The sequence below is a fragment of the Theropithecus gelada genome, chromosome 15 (genome assembly GCF_003255815.1).
Source record: "Theropithecus gelada isolate Dixy chromosome 15, Tgel_1.0, whole genome shotgun sequence".
Classification (NCBI taxonomy): Eukaryota; Metazoa; Chordata; class Mammalia; order Primates; family Cercopithecidae; genus Theropithecus; species Theropithecus gelada.
This window is the reverse complement of record NC_037683.1, coordinates 48,790,841-48,810,930: the sequence shown is the minus strand read 5'-3', so window position 1 is coordinate 48,810,930 and position 20,090 is coordinate 48,790,841. Positions and strand designations below refer to the sequence as shown.

General features: G+C 48.1%; 1 protein-coding gene across 3 annotated transcripts in view; it reads right to left on the bottom strand.

The window, feature by feature from the left end:
• Window positions 1–16,959, bottom strand: part of B4GALT1 (beta-1,4-galactosyltransferase 1) — a 64,918-nt gene extending 47,959 nt beyond the window's left edge. For 2 of the 3 annotated variants that reach the window (XM_025359246.1, XM_025359248.1), the window contains exon 1: window positions 16,320–16,959. In XM_025359246.1, the coding sequence (XP_025215031.1) occupies window positions 16,320–16,731 (412 nt within the window). In that variant the 5' untranslated portion in view covers window positions 16,732–16,959. The remainder of the gene's footprint in view (window positions 1–16,319) is intronic. The other variant, XM_025359247.1, reaches the window with a different exon arrangement.
• Between the last annotated feature and the right edge of the window lie 3,131 nt (window positions 16,960–20,090).

Genomic DNA, 20,090 nt, shown 5'->3' with positions numbered 1-20,090 from the left:
ACATAAGGCAAGAGAGTCCATGAGTAGACCCCAATGATGATTACTGGCCATGAAAGGAAGCTTGATGGCTGGATGGAAAGGAAGAAAGAAGTAAGTAAGTAAGGGAGAGATGGCAGATGGAGCTGGATATGTCCTTCCAGGGCTGTACAAAGGACGGGGGAACCCAACCCCTAGTCCAGACAAAGGTCCCTAAGGCAGGTATACAGTATTGTGGGGATGAATTCATCAACCAGACAGCCTGACCTATCTAATGTTAAATTCACTTCCCTGCTCTGACTGCTGACTCACCAGCTGTTAGCTTATCCTGTGGCTTCCCTTGTAGTGCTGCCTTCAGCCAGAGAATTCTAAGCTACTCAACAACAGTTCTAATCTTCCCAGTAAAGCAGCAATTTTGCATTCCAGCATGTAAGTAAGTCTCCTGGGAGTTTTATTACTGAGTCAGCTGCCCCTCTAATCAGTTTTGGAGCCCTGACAGATTTTCTGGAGCTGCTGTGCTGATTAGGAGTACATCCTTCTCTCTCCAGCTAGAACCAGACCTTGGGCTGTGGAGGGCCCACTGCCCCTATGGGCCATCTGGGCACTCAGCCAGCCATGTACTCCTAGCAATAACTCTCTGGTGTCAGGACTACTTTAAATGTAGCCAGCTCCAATTTCCTTCTCTAAGGAGTGGGGATAATTATGCCTTCCTTTCAGATGTAAGTGAGATAATACATATACATACTTATTGCAGTGCTTGGCACTAATAGATGTTCAATAAATGTTACTTTCCCTTCTCCCGACTCCTCAGAACTTCAAAGCTTACAAATTACTACAGCTACATCAGCACACATGGCTAAATTTTCACATTTCTACTCTTAGCCACTAGAATCAGTGACGGGTTTGGAGGAAAAGTCTGGGACCTTAAAGGGTCCCTGGAGTATTACATAAAGCTTCTTGCAGCATGAGAGTTGAACAGAAATTCTGTTCATCTTTTGCTGTCGAAGCCAAGTTGGTGGCTTTTAAAGAACCAACTTAGAAGAAAACTTAGGAGAAAAATTTTATTTTGGGATGGTGAAGACCTGCTTAAGTATGAAAGCAACCTGAAGTCATAAAGGAAAACATAGATTTAAACACATAAAAATTCAAAATTTCTGGCCGAGCGTGATGGCTCACGCCTGTAACCCCAGCACTTTGGGAGGATCATTTGAAGTCAGGAGTTTAAGACCAGCTTGACCTACATAGTGAAACCCCGTCTCTACTAAAATACAAAATTAGTCGGGCGTGGTGGTGGGTGCCTGTAAACACAGCTTCTCAGGAGGCTGAGGCAGGAGAATCACTCAAACCCAGGAGGCAGAGCTTGCAGTGAGCCGAGATTTCACCACTGCACTCCAGCCTGGGCGACAGAGCAAGACTCCCTCTCCAAAAAATAAAATAAAATAAAATAAAAACAAAACTTCTATATAGCTAAAGATATCAGAAATAAAGAAGAGTGACAGACCATATTTACAAATGATGTGTAATAAACAAGTAAAATCCACAATATAAAAAGCTACTGCAAACATATTTTTAAAACTAATAGAAAAATGGGTTAAAAGAAAAAGGGTGGGCCGGGCGCGGTGGCTCAAGCCTGTAATCCCAGCACTTTGGGAGGCCGAGGCGGGTGGATCACGAGGTCAGGAGATCGAGACTATCCTGGCTAACATGGTGAAACCCCGTCTCTACTAAAAATACAAAAAACTAGCTGGGCGTGGTGGCGGGCGCCTGTAGTCTCAGCTACTTGGGAGGCTGAGGCGGGAGAATGGCGTGAACCCGGGAGGCGGAGCTTGCAGTGAGCCGAGATCACGCCACTGCACTCCAGCCTGGGAGCACAGCGAGACTCCGTCTCAAAAAAAAAAAAAAAGAAAGAAAAAGGGTGAAAAAAAAAGGGGGACAAAAAAAGGGTTAAAAAAAGAAAAAAAAAAGTCAGCTGGGCACAGTGGCTCATACCTGTATTCCCAGCACTTTGGGAGGCTGAGGCAGGTGAATCACTTGAGGCCAGTTTGAAACCAGCCTGGCCAACATGGCGAAACCCCATCTCTACTAAAAATACAAATATTAGCCAGGTGGTGGCACACACCTGTAGTCCCAGCTACTTGGGAGGCTGAGGTGTGAGAATCGCTTGAATCTGGGAGGCGGCTGTTGCAGTGAGCCAAGATCAGACGACTGCACTCTAGCCTGGGCAACAGAGTGAGACTCCGTTTAAAAAAGAAAAGAAAATTTATTCACATAAGAAATACAAATGGCCAAGCTAGGCATGGTGGCTCATGCCTGTAGTCCTAGCTACTCAGGAGGCTGAGGTGAGAAGATCATTTGAGTCCCGGAGTTCGAGTCCAGCCTGGGCAACATGGCAAAGACTCCCATTTTGAAAGAAAGAAGGAAAAAAGAAAGCCAATAAACACGTGAAAACTTGCTTAACTTCATCAGTAATCAGAGAAGCATATTGAAACAAGATACCATGTCTGAATACGATACTGGCAAATATATAAAGGTTAGTAACATCCAGGGCTGGTATGAGTGTGAGGAATAAGCACTCTTATACACTGCTAATGAGAAAAAGCCAGAGGGCAAACTGACAGTATCTATCAAAATGTTTAAAGTGCATGATCTTTAAATCTCAAATCAATAACCTAACCTTCTACCTTAAGACACCAGAAAAAGCAAACCTAACCAAAAGCAAGCAGAATGATAGAATTAATAAAGATTAGAGAAGTTAATGAAGCAGAAAAATTAGAACAAAGAGAACAAATAATGAACTCAAAGTTGGTCCTTTGAAAAGATCGAGGCCAGGCGCGGTGGTTCAAGCCTGTAATCCCAGCACTTTGGGAGGCCGAGACGGGCGGATCACGGGGTCAGGAGATCGAGACCATCCTGGCTAACACGGTGAAACCCCGTCTCTACTAAAAAAAATACAAAAAACTAGCCGGGTGAGGTGGCGGGCGCCTGTAGTCCCAGCTACTCGGGAGGCTGAGGCAGGAGAATGGCGTAAACCTGGGAGGCGGAGCTTGCAGTGAGCCGAGATCGCGCCACTGCACTCCAGCGTGGGTGACAGAGCCAGACTCCGTCTCAAAAAAAAAAAAAAAAAAGATCGATAAAAATGACAAGCTTTTGGCTAGACTAAGAAAAAAGAAAATAATCAGTAATGAAAAGGGGACTATCCCTACACCAACTTTAACAGAAATAAAAAGGATCATAAGGAATCACTATGACATGTGTGCCAACAAATTAGATGACTTAGATGAAGCAGACAAACTCCTTGGAAGACACAAACTATCAAAACTGACTTAAGAAAAAATAGAAGGTCTTAATAGACCTATAAGAAGAAACTGAATTAGGAATCAAAAAGTTTCCCATAAAGAAAAGAGCAGGCCCAGATGGCTTTACTGGTGAACTCTACCAGATATTTAAAGAAGAATTAATAAAAACCCACCACAAACTCTCTCAAAATACAAAAGAGGAAGGAACACTTCCCTCCTCATTTTTTGAGGCAGTATTACCCTGATACCAAAACCAGACAAAGATCTCACAAGGAAAGAAAACTAACAGACCTTTTCTGACAGTGGTAAACAACTATGAGAGAAGAAAGGGAAGGGGAGGGAAGGGGAGGGGAGGAGAAGAAAAAGACAGGGAGGGAGGGAGGGAGGGAAGGAAGGAAGGAAGGCAGGCAGGCAGGCAGGCAGGCAGGCAGGAAGGCAGGCAGGCAGGCAGGCAGGCAGGCAGGCACCACAGACCACTATCTGTTATGAATAGAAATCAACGAAATACTAGCAAACTCAATTCAGCAACAAATAAGAAGAATTACACACCATGACCAAGTGGGATTTATCCCAGGTATGCAAGATTAATATCTGAAAAATCAATGTATAATATACCATATCAAAAGAATAAATGACACAAAACACACGATCATCTCAAAAGACACAGAAAAGTATTTGACAAAACCCATTATCTTTTCATGATAAAAATACTCAGCCAAACCAGGAATAGAAAGGAACTTCCTCAACCCGATAAAGGGCACCTAGGAAAAACCCACTGCTAACATCATTCTTAATAGTCAAAGACTGGATATTTTCCCCCTAAGAAGACAAGTATGTTGTCTCTCAGCATATCTACTTAACACTGTACTAGAGGTTCTAACGGGGCATTTAGGAAGAAAAAGAGCTGCTGTGAGAGTTCATGAAAACAATGCATCTGAAGTATTTTTCCCATGGTTGGCAAGTAATAAGTGCTGAACAAGCACTATCTTTTGTAGGGTGATGTAGCTGGTTGTTGATGGAGCCTAGAACCCTGCATCTACAGTGACTCCCGCTGATTCCTTTTTCACACTGACCAACTTATCTATTCATCTTGACTTCTGATTTCCTGTTTAGAGACTAGAATTGTTGGAAGGTCTAAAGCACGCGTGTCCAACCCATGGCCCATGGGCCATATGCGGCCAGGATGGCTTTGAATGCAGCTCAACACAAACTCGTGAACTCTCTTAAAATACTGAGAATTTTTTTTAAGCTCATTGGCTATCATTAGTGTATTTCACATGTGGCTCAAGACAATTCTTCTTCCAATGTGGCCTAGGGAAGCCAAAAGATTGGACACCCCTGGGTCTTAAGTTTAGGTGGTGTGGATTTCTCCAGTAAGACAAATCCTGGCTCTTAGGGCCCACTGACAGCCACCCCAGCATTACATAGCTGACCCTAATGGAGGCACTCAATGGTCCTACCACAAAGCCATTTAGCGATGCTGAGCAGGAGTACATGGCTACGTCAGAACTCCAGGCAGGAAGAGACTCCGGAAAGCATCCAAGTCAATCCTTCATCTCATTTTATACATGGGCAAACTGAGGCCCAGAGAGAAGACATGTTTTCTCTCGGATTATTCAATAGGTTGGAAAGAGAGCTGGACTTTAGGGTCTGGCATCCTGGATTCCAACACCAGCCCGGAGGGAGAATAAAGTAGGTTATCTACAGGCTTGTGCTTTAGTTTTTCTACCAACACACCAGGCACACAAGACTGAGCCCGCCTACATCCATCATTTTGTTTTAATGACATATTTTCTCACCTAAGACTCAATCAAACATCTAATGCTCCCTCTTCAGCTCCTTTTCCTAATCATTCAGCTGTCTATAGTTTATGATGGCCTCTTGCCCAGGATACTGATGAACAACGTCCACCTGAAGGGAAGAATGTGAGCAGCCATAAAATCCCAGCGTAACTGACACAGGGAAACACACACTGCAAGTTTCCAGTGCTGTGGATTCAACAAGATAGCCGCCTTCTCCTTGTGGCCTGGGGTACTTGTTTTGGGCTATACTGTCCCTAAGTTGTGGTCACAGCCTCACGCCTCTCCTTCTTCTTTCTCTTGACTCTGCCCCAAGGCAGATGAAAAATGTGCATTTGGACAAATTTTACTATGTGGCCTAAGGGTGCTGACTGCATGCCTTTTGTGCCCAACAGGATGAGTTAGCACTGATCAAAAGACATTCAGAGTACTGATATTACCACATAACTAATCTCATTCACTCCTCTTACCAACTCCTTGAGGTAAGAAATTATCTCCCTCATTTTAAGTAGTAAGAAAATCTTGCCCTATAGGTCTCTAGGAACAATATACTACTAGCAGCTCTGACCTAATTCAGTGGGCCCAGAGTGCCATATTAAGTCACAACTGACTGCTGCAGAATGCAGTCAAAGGAGAAGACGTATGACATAGCTATAAGGTGAAGGGGGTGCCTGTCACAAGTTGAATATGCCCCATCTGCTGGATCTGTAAACTTCTTTTTTTGAGGGGGCAGCCGGGGCGGGGGCTGGGGGGGGGCGGTGGGGGAGACAGAGTCTCACTATGTCACCAGGCTAGAGTGCAGTGGCCTGATCTCGGCTCACTGCAACCTCCACCTCCCGGCTTCAAGCCATTCTTCCACCTCAATCCCGAGTAGCTGGGATTACAGGTGTGTGCCACCACACCTGGCTAATTTTTGTATTTTTAGTAGAGACGAGGTTTCACCATATTGGCCAGGCTGGTCTTGAACTCCTTGCCTCAGGTGATCCACCTGCCTTGGCCTCCCAAAATGTTGGGAGGACAGGTGTGAGCCACTGTGCCCGGTCAGGATCTGTAAACTTTTAGTCACTGAAATCACTAACTCTAAAATCATTCCATCATTTATGCAATTCAGTGGGCTTCTGAATCTACAAGAGTCTACAAAAGAGGCAAGTACATGGGAGATGACCACAAGGACAGAACTGGCAATTCATATTTGCAGACTTTGGGCTATTGTAACAACTTATTTTTATCCAACATAATTTAAAAGCCTTTCTTCATTAGGGCCCTGTTTCTTGATCCCATACACCAGGGCTATCACATAGAAGTTCATCCACATGAGTTAAATGATCAGGCGCCCAGGCTAGCCCAACAGAATATAACAGTTTCTATGGACGGCTACATGCAGTGTTTCCAAAAACTGATCCACAAACTTTTTGATCAACACCATTATTTTTAAGTCAGGTTTTTAAAGCCAGAGCCTGCCTGCCCCATGCTATAGGTTTAGTGCCACATATCAAGGAAGAAGGAAAGAATGTTCTTACTTTCAGGTGGGGTGTTGAAAGAGCCACAGTAAGGCTTCTTTTGTGGACACAGAGTGAATTCAACAGGAACTGCCCTGAGGCAATCACTTACAGGAAAACTCTAATGTCCAGAAAGGCCACATGGTATCCAGCATAGGGAACTACACACACACACACACACACACACACACACACACACACACAGGCTGGAAGTGTCAGTGTGAGGCTCCAGCTAGATCCAACTCGCCCTTAGAATCCACATACTTCAAAAGCCAGGAATTTCCAATTTAGAACCTGTGAATGATTCCAAACCTCTTGGAAAGCAATGCGGCAATGTGAATCGGTATTGTTAAGATGACCATATCCTCTGGCCTAGAAATTCTTCTCCAGGAATTTATCCCAGGAAAGTAATTCAACTGAAGCAAAGAGCTACGCACTACAAAAATGTTCATCTCTAGATTATCTACAATAGTGAAACCTGGAATAGTGTATACTAATGGAATATCTATAAGGATACTAGACAGCAACAAAAGATAATTAGGATAATTAAGAACATAACATTTTATAAGATAATGTTGGATAAAAATGGCTGCATGCAAACAGTTTCACTCTACAACTGCATTGGAATATATGCACTGGAATATGTATGCATTTGAAAAGTAATAGTAAGTTCTGTTACAGGAATGGGAGCATGTTCTGTTACAATGGTAAGTAGAATTTTTTTTTAACATTTAACATGGTAACATTGTATTTTCAACTAAAAAAAAAAAAGGTCCTATAAAGCAAAAGCCAAAATCTTCACAAATAAGTATTATACTACCAATAATAAATAACATATATTCACAACTTATTCTGTGTTAGGCACTGTTTTAAGCCCTTTCGTGGCTACTACCTATGAGGTGGATACTGTTATTGCCATTTTACAAGTGAGAACACCGAGGCACAGAGAGGATAACAACTTGCTTAAATACCATAGCATGATAGAAAGAAACATTCCTTGTGCCATTTCTATGGGTCATCCACCTGCTAAAATTTTTATGTCTGCTTAGACAGACATGAAATCCTTAGCAGAAGCCTCATGGGTAGTGAGCTTCAAAAGGAATTTCAGAGGCCTTTCATGTTGCAGATATAACCAGGTTTTCCCCTCACTCGCCAAACTGGAATCTAGGAGGTAGAGAAAGACAGAAGCTAAAGACCAGCAGGCCCAGCCCACTCAAATTTCAGAAAGACAACAGAGACCAAAGGAGTTAGGATTTGCCTAAAATGATGTCATGAATTAGAAAAAGAATGAAGACCAGAGCTCGGAATCCTCACTCCAGCGGCCTTCAAGGCTTGCTCCTACCCTCTGCAGACCACGAAATTCCTCTCTGCAGCTCTCTTCCCTTTCAACTGCCTCCCTTTGATCCCTCAGTCCAGCTACCCTCAGACTTCCTCTGTCCAGAACAGTCGCAACTGCACCTTCTCTTTCTTTCATCATCTTCAGCTCACTCTGCCTCCACTTCCTTTCCTCTCCTGCCCTGCTGGGTAACGGTATGCAACTTTTGGAATTTCAGCTATAGTGTTCTTCCCATATGACAGCAATGAGAGGAAACTGCAGGTTTCTTTTAGCAGTAGACCCCTGCCCTTCCAGTAAGGGAGACTGTTCAAACATACTGAGAGACAGAGATGCTAAAATCAGTGTCTGGAAGAGAAGTCCTTCATTCTGACTCTGGCCCTGGCCCAGACCACCCATTTGGCTCCCTGTACCTCCTCAGTACCCTCAAAGCATCCAGGGTTGCTCCCTCTGACCACACCATATTGCCAGAGTCTGTCTACTACTACTAAGGGACTGCCCAAGAGTGGGGGCCTCTCTTGTTCATGTCTATCTCTCGCACTTCATATAGTGTAGTTACCAATAAAAGTTTGCTGAATGAGGAAATGAGTCCCTATTCTTTCTCTTCCTGGGGGGTCTCTCCTGACTTTAGTGTGAAGACTCAATTCTAGCTATTCTTGGGCAGGCAGAGACTCTGCCCAGAGTACTCCTCTAAATGTCAGGCGCTACCCAACACCTCAATGCCACGTCCCCACACTCCCATAACACAAATACCAGCTTCCCTAAGACACAGCCTTAACTCCACATCCTTTCCCTTTTTTTTTTTTTTGTTGTTGTTGTAGTTGATTTTTTTCAAACTGGCAGTGTCCTGCAACACCAACGACAGCTCTGCGGTTTCAGGATGTCAAAGGCAAAGGCCATTATGCAAAACAGGAAGAAACTTTGAAAGAAAAAAACTTAAGGCATTTTTAGAATATACCCTGTCATGGGGCCAAGCAATGATTGAATCTCCTGCCAGAGACCCTCCCCATGACCTCTAGGACCCCGTGGTGGGGCAGGAAGGAGCCTGACCTCATACCATATCCGTCACACTGCTGACATAATCCTGCCCCTTCCCTCAGTGCAACCTCGCCCTTCTACTCCAGGCTCTGTGCCAAATGACCCCGGCAGGCAAAACTGCTCCTCAGAGAGAATTTAGCTCCAGTGAGGACATTCTAAAGGGAGTAACTTCAAAGTATACTCCTTGGGAATAGCCTGGCACATTGGCCTGGGGCTTTATTGATCTAACCCACCTGAACCAGCCCCAACTGACACTCAGGCTCTGCCTCTCCCTAAGAGAATTCCTAGAAACCTGAAGTTTCTCACTATGGTCCCTCCCTAGATCTCAGGACCACCTGGAGGTGGGAGAGCTGTGTGCTGTATGTTTCAGAATCTGATTTGCAAGCTTGCTCCCACCTTCCTGTGCGTCACATCTCAATGATGTCAATAGCGCTGGCTTAGCTAGCTGTTGTTCACCCACCACCACAGCCCCAGAGCCATAGTCGTCACAGAAGTCCAGCACAGGGACTTGGCTGCTAAGGAAACAAATAGAGAAGTTACTGAGAAAGTATCACCCCCACCGATTCTGTTCACAGCAGATTTCTGCTAAGCCAGATCCTAAGAGCCTATCCTGCAGCCTGGCCCTTTGCCCCTGCCCCCAGGCACTTCCTGGACCTAGTTTCTTTTTTAATCAGAATTCTAGACACATCATTCAGCAATAAGCGATACTCATCTGCCAGCACTAAGCAAATCTGGAATTTCCAGTGAGTCTATCCTTTTGTAAGACTGGCTTGAAAACCTAGCCCTTCTCAAAAAACTTCAACACTTTTTTTCCTTTTTTAGAAAGCTCTCCTACAGAAACAATCCAAAAAGTACATAAAGCTTTCTGCACAAGCATCATCACTACATCACTAAGAAAAAGCAAAAACTATATATGTGTGTGTTCAGCAACAGTTGAATGATTTTTTTTTAAGTTATACCATATTCAGGTAACAGAATATGATACTGCCTTTGTGATTTTTAAAGGTATAGGTCAAGTCTGTGACAGAATCTTAAGTGAAAAATGCTGAACACCAGGTTATCTACATGAATCTATTTCAATCTATCTGTCCATCTATAAAGAAAACAGCTATAACACTGGATGTGGTGACTGACACCTATAATCCCAGTGCTTTGGGAGGCCAAGGCAGGTGAATCACTTGAGCTCAGGAGTTTGAGACCAGCCTAGGCAACATGGCAAAACCCCATCTCTACAAAAAAATACAAAAATTAGTCAGGCATGGTGGTATGCACCTGTGGTCCCAGCAACTAGGGAGACTGAAGTGGGAGAATCGCTTAGCCCGAGAGGTCGAGGCTGCAGTGAGCTGTGATCACTGCACTCCAGCCTGGGTGACAGAGCAAAAACCCTGTCTCAAAAAGAAAAAAAAAAAAAAAAGATATTAGCTATATTCTTAAACATGAAAAAGACTGGTAGAAAATATGCCAGTATGTTTCTTTTGGGTGATAGGAATTTGGGTGTGCTTTTATGTCTCTTTCAACTTTTCAAATTATTTTCAATGAGCCTGCATTACTTTTTACTTTTAAAATGAAGGAAGAGATTATCCCCCCTCAAAAGGCAAAGACCCATACCCCTATCCCCAACATCCCTGCGAGGCAAGTTGTTCTCTCTCTCTCTCTCTCTCTCTCTCTCCCCCTGGGCTTTGTGAGGGGCTCTGGAGAAGCAGCAGGTGGGGGCAGTGGATAGAGAAGCAGCTACATAACACACCCAGACCAGACTTTAAAATCACTGCCAAAGAATTCAGCAACAGCCAATTATATAGCCCCTAGCCTTCATTTGTGTAGGGAAGGGGCGGGCTGAGGTCGAGCTACAAAGTGGAACCTGAAACACTGAGTGTGTGACTCACCCCTCCGTCTTCTAAGGACAAATCCCTTTAGGCCACATTCACCCAGAACCAGCTCCCCACTGAACCCTGTCCCCTATCCCCAAGCCCCACTGTCCAACCTGGAGGTCTCTGACTTACAGAACAATGTCCTGAGATCACTCCTCGAGCTAGTGACCGCCTCACCTCACCCTGCAATGGCCCAGATCAACACAGAGGCCCCCACAACTCAGGTCTCAGGTCTCTACAGTCTCAGTCACAGTCTGGCTCCCAGGAACCCTCACCAAGTTTAGGGACAGGAGTGGACCCTGTGAGTCTAATCCCATGCCTTGTTAATTCCCCTAGGAGCCAGGCTCTGGCTGGTTGGCCTTACAGTGACCTCACTGCCCAGGGACCATACCAGTCTATACCAAAGCCAATTGTAAAATTGTCACCGTGCCAGGCCCTCAAAGGATTTAAGCTTCAAGGGCAGACCATTTGTCCTAAGACAACTGGATTGCTGCTCCACTGGATAAGAAAAACTGGAATTTCCAGGTAGATGTGGGTTCAAGCAGAATTCCAGTCTCTGCTTCTTCACAGTAAGAGCAGAGAACAAAGAGTAAGAAACAAGGTACAGGAGGCACTGGGTAAACAGATAGCGGGGAAATCAGCAGGTGTAACTATTGAATAACCTCTTTCACAAACACACACACATAGCCCAGCTGAGTGCAAAGGGGATGAGCCTGCCGGCCTTGTTCCCTAAGTCTGGATGGTCCCTAGGGTGGAATCTGTGGAAGGCTCAGACTGCCTTGCCATTAACTGCCCCATCATTCCCAACCCATAAATTAACTTAGTCCCAGCCTTGAAATCCCTACCCTGCTGCTACCCAAAGACCATAATACCCAGTGATATCTCATTATAATCATTATAAAGCAGCAAGTTAAAGATTACCCAGCAGAGCTAATGCATAGCTTCAGAAATTAGAGGAAAATTTTCACAAAACCAAATAAAACCAGGGCTGGAGAATTTTGATATGAACTTGGAGTTTCTGAAAGAAGAAAGGAAGAAATGAAGGAAGGAGGGGAGTGATAGGGAAAGGGATAAACACACACTTTGGTTCCCTTAGATGACGTCAGCACTGTTTAATTATGCCTCCCCTGCCTAAATTAAGAGTTCTGAAGAGGAGGCATTTTGTTTTCTTCTTTGTAGCTCTAGTGCCCAGCATAATACAGGAACGTTGCTGGAACTGAAGGAATGAAGTTATCAGACCCGCCTTAGCCATCATGAACATCCATACAAAACCACCATACAAGACCTTCAGAGGGACCCAGAGACACACCTTGCAGGGATCTTCCTCTGAAACTCTAGGGCATATCAGGTCACCTCTGAACCTGTGCACTAGCCAACTACTGAATAGTAACCTCCAGGAAGAGCACTAGAGAATCCCACCATGGGATGCTACAGTTCTAAGAAGCTGCAGTTTGAGACCAATCCCACATTTGGCTCTTGTTCCCCATTCCCCAAGGAGTTTCCACTTGGGCCATCAGAGGCTCCACTGCAGGTGGAGGAGGCTCCTTGCATTTGCTCGAAGTCTGGAATGAATTACAGCAGCCAGGGATCACTTTTATTGCCATAGGCTGTGTCTAAGAAAGCGACCAAGTTTCACCATGAAAGCAAACCAGATAGTCATGGAGGGTATTTCTCAATCTCAGACTGTTAGACAAGGAATGTCTGTGTGTATGTCAATACGTTATTTTCCACAAAAAAAAAAACAGGACAAAACTGGCTTACAAGACTAGTTATCTGAGCCTAAAGCTTCAATCCCCAGGAAGAAGCTCCACCCTAAGCCGGAAGGTGATGAGGTTCCAAGGCTCATCCCCAAAGGGGCGAGAAGGAGTCCTTTCCCAAGCCTCAAAGTGCACTCTGTCCTGGGCAGCCTGCTTGTGTCCACATGTGTGCGTATGAGGAAGGTGGAAATGTGCTGGTAGAGAAACACCTTAGAGCCCAGCAAAGACCAGCTAGGGCACAAACCCTGGCAGAGGCTCAGCGACAGCCCCCATAAAAGCCAGGGAAACTGGCTCATGGGCAAGTGCTCCTCAGGTGCCCTGGCTACCTGTAGCTGCTGTTTGCTGGTCCAAGTGCCCATCTCTAGATCAGAGTCTTCCCTTTTGAACAAATGAAGAGGATCTCCTCAAAGCATAGGTGGGCAAGAGCGGCCTCTGAGGCTTAAGCAGTCTAACACTCACTCCCCTGCCCGCTGAGGGGACTGCACCATCCATCCCAGGCCCCAGCTGAGCCTCCAGGCCAGCCATGCCTCTCTCACTAGTTCAGCCTCAGGTACTGCCCACCTCCCGCATCACCCAACTCATCTCCGGACTGGCCATGCCACAGCTGGTCAAGTCCCATTGAGCTGCTGCCCAATCTGAGTAGAGATAACCATGACGGGGGAAGAAACCCAAGGCCACTGTTCCTCCCATTTCAGCAGGCAAACACCCAGGTGGCCAGAAAAGAGGGCCTTGCTGCAGGGTTATAAGTAGATGCTGCATGGCCCCCCTGAGGACCTGAGACAGTGTTAGGAAAGAAGGACAGCATAGCACCTGCAGGCCTAAACTGCCTGGGAGAATTCCCTGGAGAAAGCTGCAGAATCCTCAGGAAAGGCCCACCTTCCCACTGCATCACTCCCTCCTACAAGCCTCACATTAGCCCACAGCAGGGTGCCCGGTGTGAGGGCAGGGGATACTATGGCTCCAAACCTGCAGCCTGCCCCAGGTCACACTAACCCAAGTCTATCTGAAGACTATTCCAAGGCCTTGACAGCTCCAACGGCAACCTATCAGCCGTCCAATCTGGTGCCTTATGTCCTCCAGGGTAGGGCCTGCCCATAACCCACACCTGTCAGCCGAAAGGAATCTCAGCATCTGGCCCAGACCCCTGGACACCAGAAAGTAAAGCCAAGTCGGGGAAAGGAACTGCAAGTAGTGAAAAGGCCACAACTCTAAACCCCACGGATGCTTTCTCCCACCAACCTCAAAACCACCCGCAAGGGCTTTGGCTAACACCTGCCCATGAACAGATGGGCTCAACTCCCCCCACCAACACACTCCCAAGGAGACTTTCTGCTTTCTCAAGGCCTCATAGCCAGGAACCTCCACTCTGAGAACTGTACCTAACCATCCAAACCTACAGGCCCTATTAAAATGAAGAGAAGACCTCTCGACCCCCATTTCTGGGGCTGCCTCAGCAGCAGCCTAAACGTCATGGTCCCTTGCATGTCACACGAAAGCAGCCAAACTAGAGAAGGCACTCTCTCCTCAACCTCCAAAATGTTCTCTCTCAGGAGGTCCTTTCAACTAGGCAAATATAGTCCATTTAGAAACACCAGTAACTGGTGACAAGCCGATCACTAGCAACACCATTACAAAACAAAACTAAGCAGAGCTATGGTCACCACCTTGTCTCTTACGCTTCTGAGAGGAAGATGTGATACTCAAATACCAATCTAATCAACTCTGCAGTACTTTTCTTTAATTTGTTAATTATTTTTTCTTTCTGTGCAATATCCAGGCAACAACCAAAAACAAAAGCAAAAAACCTGGCCTTTTTCTGGCCTGGAGACTCAGTCTCTCTCCCACATCACTCTGCCCTTCAGAGCCATTTCCGTGGAAGTCTGAAAAAATGGAACTTTATAAAGGTCCTAAGCAAGTATTATTACTATATTATTATTATGCGGTGTATTGAGTGCCCGTACTTTTTTTTTTGAGACAGAGTCTTGCTTTGTCACCCAGGCTGGAGTGTACTGGCACCATCTTGACTCACTGCAACCTCTGCCGCCCAGGTTCAAGCAATTCTCCTGCCTCGGCCTCCTGAGTAGCTGGGACTACAGGCGTGCGCCACTATCCCCAGCTAACTTTTTTGTCTTTTTGTAGAGATGGTGTTTCACCATATTGGCCAGGCTGGTCTTGAACTCCTAACCTCAAGTGATCCACTCCCCTCAGCCTCCCAAAGTGCTAGGATTACAGGCGTCAGCCACCGTGCCCGGCCTGAGTGCCTGCATTTAATGTACACAATCTCATTTAGTCTTAAAAATAACCCTGTAAGGTAATCATTGACAATCACATTTTACACATGAGGAAGAGATTTTGAGAAACTCGATAGCATGCCTCAAGTCAGACACTTAGCAGCAAGGCAGAGTCCATTTCATTTTATGGGACTAGTCTGCTTCCCAGAATCATCATCAAATGCAAAGGAATTTAATTATCTGCTTAAAAAAATAGGCCCCCATCATTACCACAGTTCATGTCTGACCGATTCCAAGATGTCCTTCCCAAACTTGACATGAACTCATTGACGCAATTATTGGCAAAATTGAGCAAGAGTATGTAGTAGCCAGGGCTCTGTGGGAAAGTGACAGAAAACTCCTGTCGACAAGATGTCATCCTGCCTGCCAGGGCCCCTCACTCACAACAATTCTCTAAAACCTGGCATTAGAAATGAGAGAGGACCTGTGTGGTAACCCTGGAAGCAACCGGTGGTTGCCTTGGGCCTGTGGGCCTGTAGGTTACAGGTCAAAGAGATGTCCCGACTAGGCGCAGCCTCCTGCTATGACGAATGCAAACCCACCTAGTCAAGCTATCTGCCTAAGCTGAAACAGAGGCTAGAGGTCAGAGTTCAGATCATCTGGGCAAAATAATTGAGACTCAGCCTGCTGCCGGAAGTACCAGAAATGGGCAACGTGGTGTTGACTGGTTATATTTTAGCCCTCTAGCCCCTGGAGCACACAAGCTCTCTGACCTTGGGAGAGATTCCTGCTCACCTAGGTTTTGGGTACCCATACCGGGAGGAGGCTAGAGGGAAGGGCTCTCGGTGACGATCCACACAGAGGAAGAAATGAACACACAGTGACAATTCACTGAGGGCTTACCCTCATTAATTAAGCCCTTATTTACATTGTTCACATAATCTTCCAAAACAACCCCTTGAAAGGGTGACCACTTATTATCCCAGAAGAGAAACCTGAGGTTCACAGAGAAGTCACTTGGCACAAACGATCAGGAGAAAACCCCACTCTCAGGAGAGTGGCTCTATGGCAAGACACGTGAACCGAGAGGTCAGTCTCCTTCCCCACCGGGAGCCTCACGTCAGTCCCCAAGAGGGAGTGGATTACTCGAGGTCCCTACTAGAGTTTTTAGTGCAAGGCTGCTCCAAGCCCTAAGCAGATCCAAACTCCGAAACTTCCTGAGCCTCGGGCCAGAGCAGGGAAGTCTCCAAGGCCTTCTCTGGTTCTGGGGCTAGAGGGGCCTCGGGACTTCCCTGGGCGGTCCCGGCCCCAAGCCGCCTACATGACTCCCCAGGGACCCACTTCCCAACCCTTCTCTCCCATCCAGTCCCGAGCCTCTGGGATTTAAAACTCTAATCCAGAACAGGGAGGCTGGCTCCCGTAGAAGAGCCAAAGAGCCAGCCTGAGGGAATGTCTGGGGGATCCTGTCGGGGAAATCCGGGGGAGTCTCAATCCTCAGACTGGCGCCGACCCGAGTCCTTACCGAGCAGCGGGGACTCCTCAGGGCAGGCGGGCAGCGGCAGCGAGGTGGTCTGGGGCACTGGGACCGAGGTCAAGTTGCTCGCGGGGCCGGGGCCAGAAGCCGCGACTGGGCTGGAGTCGCCAGCCGGGCGCGGCTGGGAGGAGGCGCCTAGAGGAGGCGGCGGCCGGGCCCCTCTGGTCCCGAGTTCCCCGGAGGGCTGCCCGATGGCGGCGGCACCGTTCGAGCCGCCCTGCAGCGATGTGGAGACTCCGACCAGCTGGGGCAGGCGGCTCAGGTCGCGGCCAGCCAGGTAGTAAACTAGGGTGACGCCAAGGTGCAGAGCGCAGACGGCCACGAGCAGGCGGCAGGCCCGCTGCAGCGACGCGCCAGGCATCGCGGCGCTGCCGCCCAGGAGCGGCTCCCGAAACCTCATCTTCCCGCCGCCGCTTTAAGAAGGGTGTGGGCTACAGGAGGGGAGGCGACCCGCCCGCGGGCCGCCCGCCAGGCGCTGCCCCACAGCGGCGACCGGGGGAGGGCCCGGAGGGAGGGCGGGCAAGCGCGGCGCCAGGGGGCGAGCGGCTGAGAGCTGAGACTCCTCCGGCCGGCCCGACCTGGGAGCGGCGAGAGGGCGCCCGAGGCGCGGGCGGGGAGGGGCGGGGCCCCGGCGGAGGCGGGGGCGGGGCCGGGCGCGGGGTTTTCGGGACGAGGGCGGGAAGGCGGGGCAGCCCGTGGCGGGACGGGCCCGCTGGGCGGGGCCTCGGGAGGGTGGGCAGCGGGCGGGGCGGCCTCGCGGGGTACCCGGAGTCTGACTCGAGCTCCGACGTTTGGCCGCGCACCGCCCTCTTCCTCCTGAGCCTTTGCGGCGGAGCTTCGGTCGCGTTGAGCCGCGCCTTCTCTTCCTCCTCCACGCTGCCCTCAACAGGCCGCGCCACTTCCTGGGGTGTGAAGGGACTCGGGTGCGAGCCTGGGCCTGCAGCGCGGCGGCGGAGAGAACGGAGAGGACAGCAGGCGGGTGGTTGGTTGTCTGGGGTGGTTGGGGCCGCGGCGGCGTTCCGGCCAGTGGGCCTTGGTGGGCAAGGAAGAGAGGCAGAAAAAGGTTACCCAGGAAACGGGCTTCGACGTCGGGCGAGAGGTGGCACGTTCGAAACCCCCTCCCTAACTCAGCCCGGCTGGACCCCGCTGCTTAACGAGGGGCCTGCGGCAAAGAAAGTGGACAGGTTGCCATTTCTGTGCCTCCCCATCAGGGAATCTGGGCGATAAGGGGTTCGCAGACCAGACCAGCTTGGTTTCAGGTGTGTGTGTGGTGGGAGTCCTGTATACTTTGAGGAGGAGAGCAGCAAGAAGCCTCTAACTCCCAGGCCAGCGTGCAGGAGAGCAGCCGGCGTTACAGTCTACACTGGGCTACACACGGTCCCATGAAGTAGGAGTTCTCCCCATGTCATAGAGTGGGGCCCCGGAAGATTAAGAAACTTGCCTAAGAGCCCACAGCTGGCAAGAGGCAGAATTGTGGCTCCAAAACCCGCATTTTTCCACAGGTTTACCCTTTGTTGATTTGCAAATAAGGGATGAAGGCTGTGTGGGTCAGAGACTTAAGCACTGAAGCCACTTGACCTCGATTTGACCCAGAGGCCTCAGACCCTGAGTGAGCAGAGACTCCTCACCCCGGAGAAAGACTCATGGAGGTGCTGTCAGTAATGTGGATAGGGAAGCTGTGGGCTCTGGCAGCCAACCAGCAGGGAATAACAGTAGCTACCTTATTTTGAGAGTTTACTATGTGCTAGTACTATGCGCCATGAAGTAGGTGGTGTTACGGTGTCCATTTCACAGATGAGAAAATGAAGGCATATGAGTTGACACTTTGGTTGTGATCATACAGAATCAACTTTCCTCACTTGACTTCCTGGACACCAGATCCTTCTGATCTTCCTCACTTCACTGGCCATTTCTGTCTCCTCTCTGGACTTCTTCCCAAGTTGTTGAAGGCCCCGGCCGTAGTCCATGATGTTCTTTTGTGTCTACACTCCCTCTGAGTGATTTATAATATCCATATGCTGATCACTGATCTGTCTCCAGCCCAAATCTCTTCCCTGACCTCCAAATTCAACTGCTTATTTTACTGGCATCTCAAACACAATACATCTTGCCCCCAGCAACCTACTCCTTACACTCCTTACGCTCCACTCCCATTCTTACCTCCTTCGGAGAGTGATACTCTTGTTCATTCAGTTCCCCAGAATCTAAAAGGTGTCCTTGATGTGCTTCTCTTACTCTCAAATGCCATTTGCAAGCCCTCAGCCAGCCTTGTCTGTGCTACCTTCAAAACATCAAAATTCACCAACTCTGATGTAACCATCCTCGATCAAGCCACCATCATCTTGCCCTGGATTATATAGCAGATACTAATTGGTCACCCTGTTTCCACCTCCTCCATTCCTCCTCCCTAGTCTGTTTTCCACAGAGCTTCCAGGAAATCTTTGTAAGCATAAATCAGATCATGCCATTTGTTCAGAACCAAATCCATAGAAGCCCTGTTCAATCTGGTTCCTATCTCCCTCCCCACCCACATCTATCACTACCATGCTGGACCTGCCTTAGCCACACTAGCCTGAGAGCTATTCCTTGAACTTGCCATATTTCTTCCTGCCTCAAGGCCTTTGTACTTGCTGTTCACTTTGCCTGAAACACTTGTCCCCAATATTTCATTCAATTCAGGTCTCTTAAATGTCACCTTATGACAGAGACCTTCTCAGACTACCTTATGCAGAATGGCCTCCTGCCTGAATCTGCTTAACCTGCTTGTTTTGGTTTTTTTTTGTTTGTTTTGAGACGAAGTCTTGCTCTTGTCCCTCAGGCTGGAGTGCAATGGTGCAATCTTGGCTCACTGAAACCTCCGCCTCCCGGATTCAAGCAATTCTCCTGCCTCAACCTCCCGAGTAGCTGGGATTACAGGCACCTGCCATCATGCTGGGCTAATCTTTTGTATTTTTTTTTTTTTTTTTTTTTTTTTTTGAGACGGAGTCTCGCTCTGTCGCCCAGGCTGGAGTGCAGTGGCCGGATCTCAGCTCACTGTAAGCTCCGCCTCCCGGGTTCCCGCCATTCTCCTGCCTCAGCCTCCCGAGTAGCTGGGACTACAGGCACCCACAACCGCGCCCGGCTAATTTTTTGTATTTTTAGTAGAGACGAGGTTTCACCGTGGTCTCGATCTCCTGACCTTGTGATCCACCCGCCTCGGCCTCCCAAAGTGCTGGGATTACAGGCGTGAGCCACCGCGCCCGGCCTCTTTTGTATTTTTAGTAGAGACGGGGTTTCATCGTTGGCCAGGCTGGTCTCGAACCTCAGGTGATCTGCCCGCCTCGGCCTCCCAAAGTGCTGGGATTACAGGTATGAGCCACCGTGCCCAGCCTTAACCTGCTTGATTTTTTTCAGAGTGGGTATCAACTACCCAACATTATGCATTTCTTTTCTGTTGTCTTGCCTCCCTCATTAGAAGATCAGCTTCATGAGAACGGGAAATTTCTCTCTTGTTCACTACTGTATCTTCAGCCCCTAAAACTGAGCCTGGCACGTACTTGGCGCTCAATCGATATTCTTTTGGGTTTTTTTCTTTGTTTGTTTGTTTTTTGAGGCAGAGTCTCACTCTGTCGCCCAGGCTGGAGTGCAGTGGTGTGATCTCAGCTTACTGTAAGCTCCACCTCCCAGGTTCAAGCCATTCTCCTGCCTCAGCCTCCCAAGTAGCTGGGACTACAGGCGCCTGCCACCATGCCCGGCTAATTTTTTTTTATTTTTAGTAAA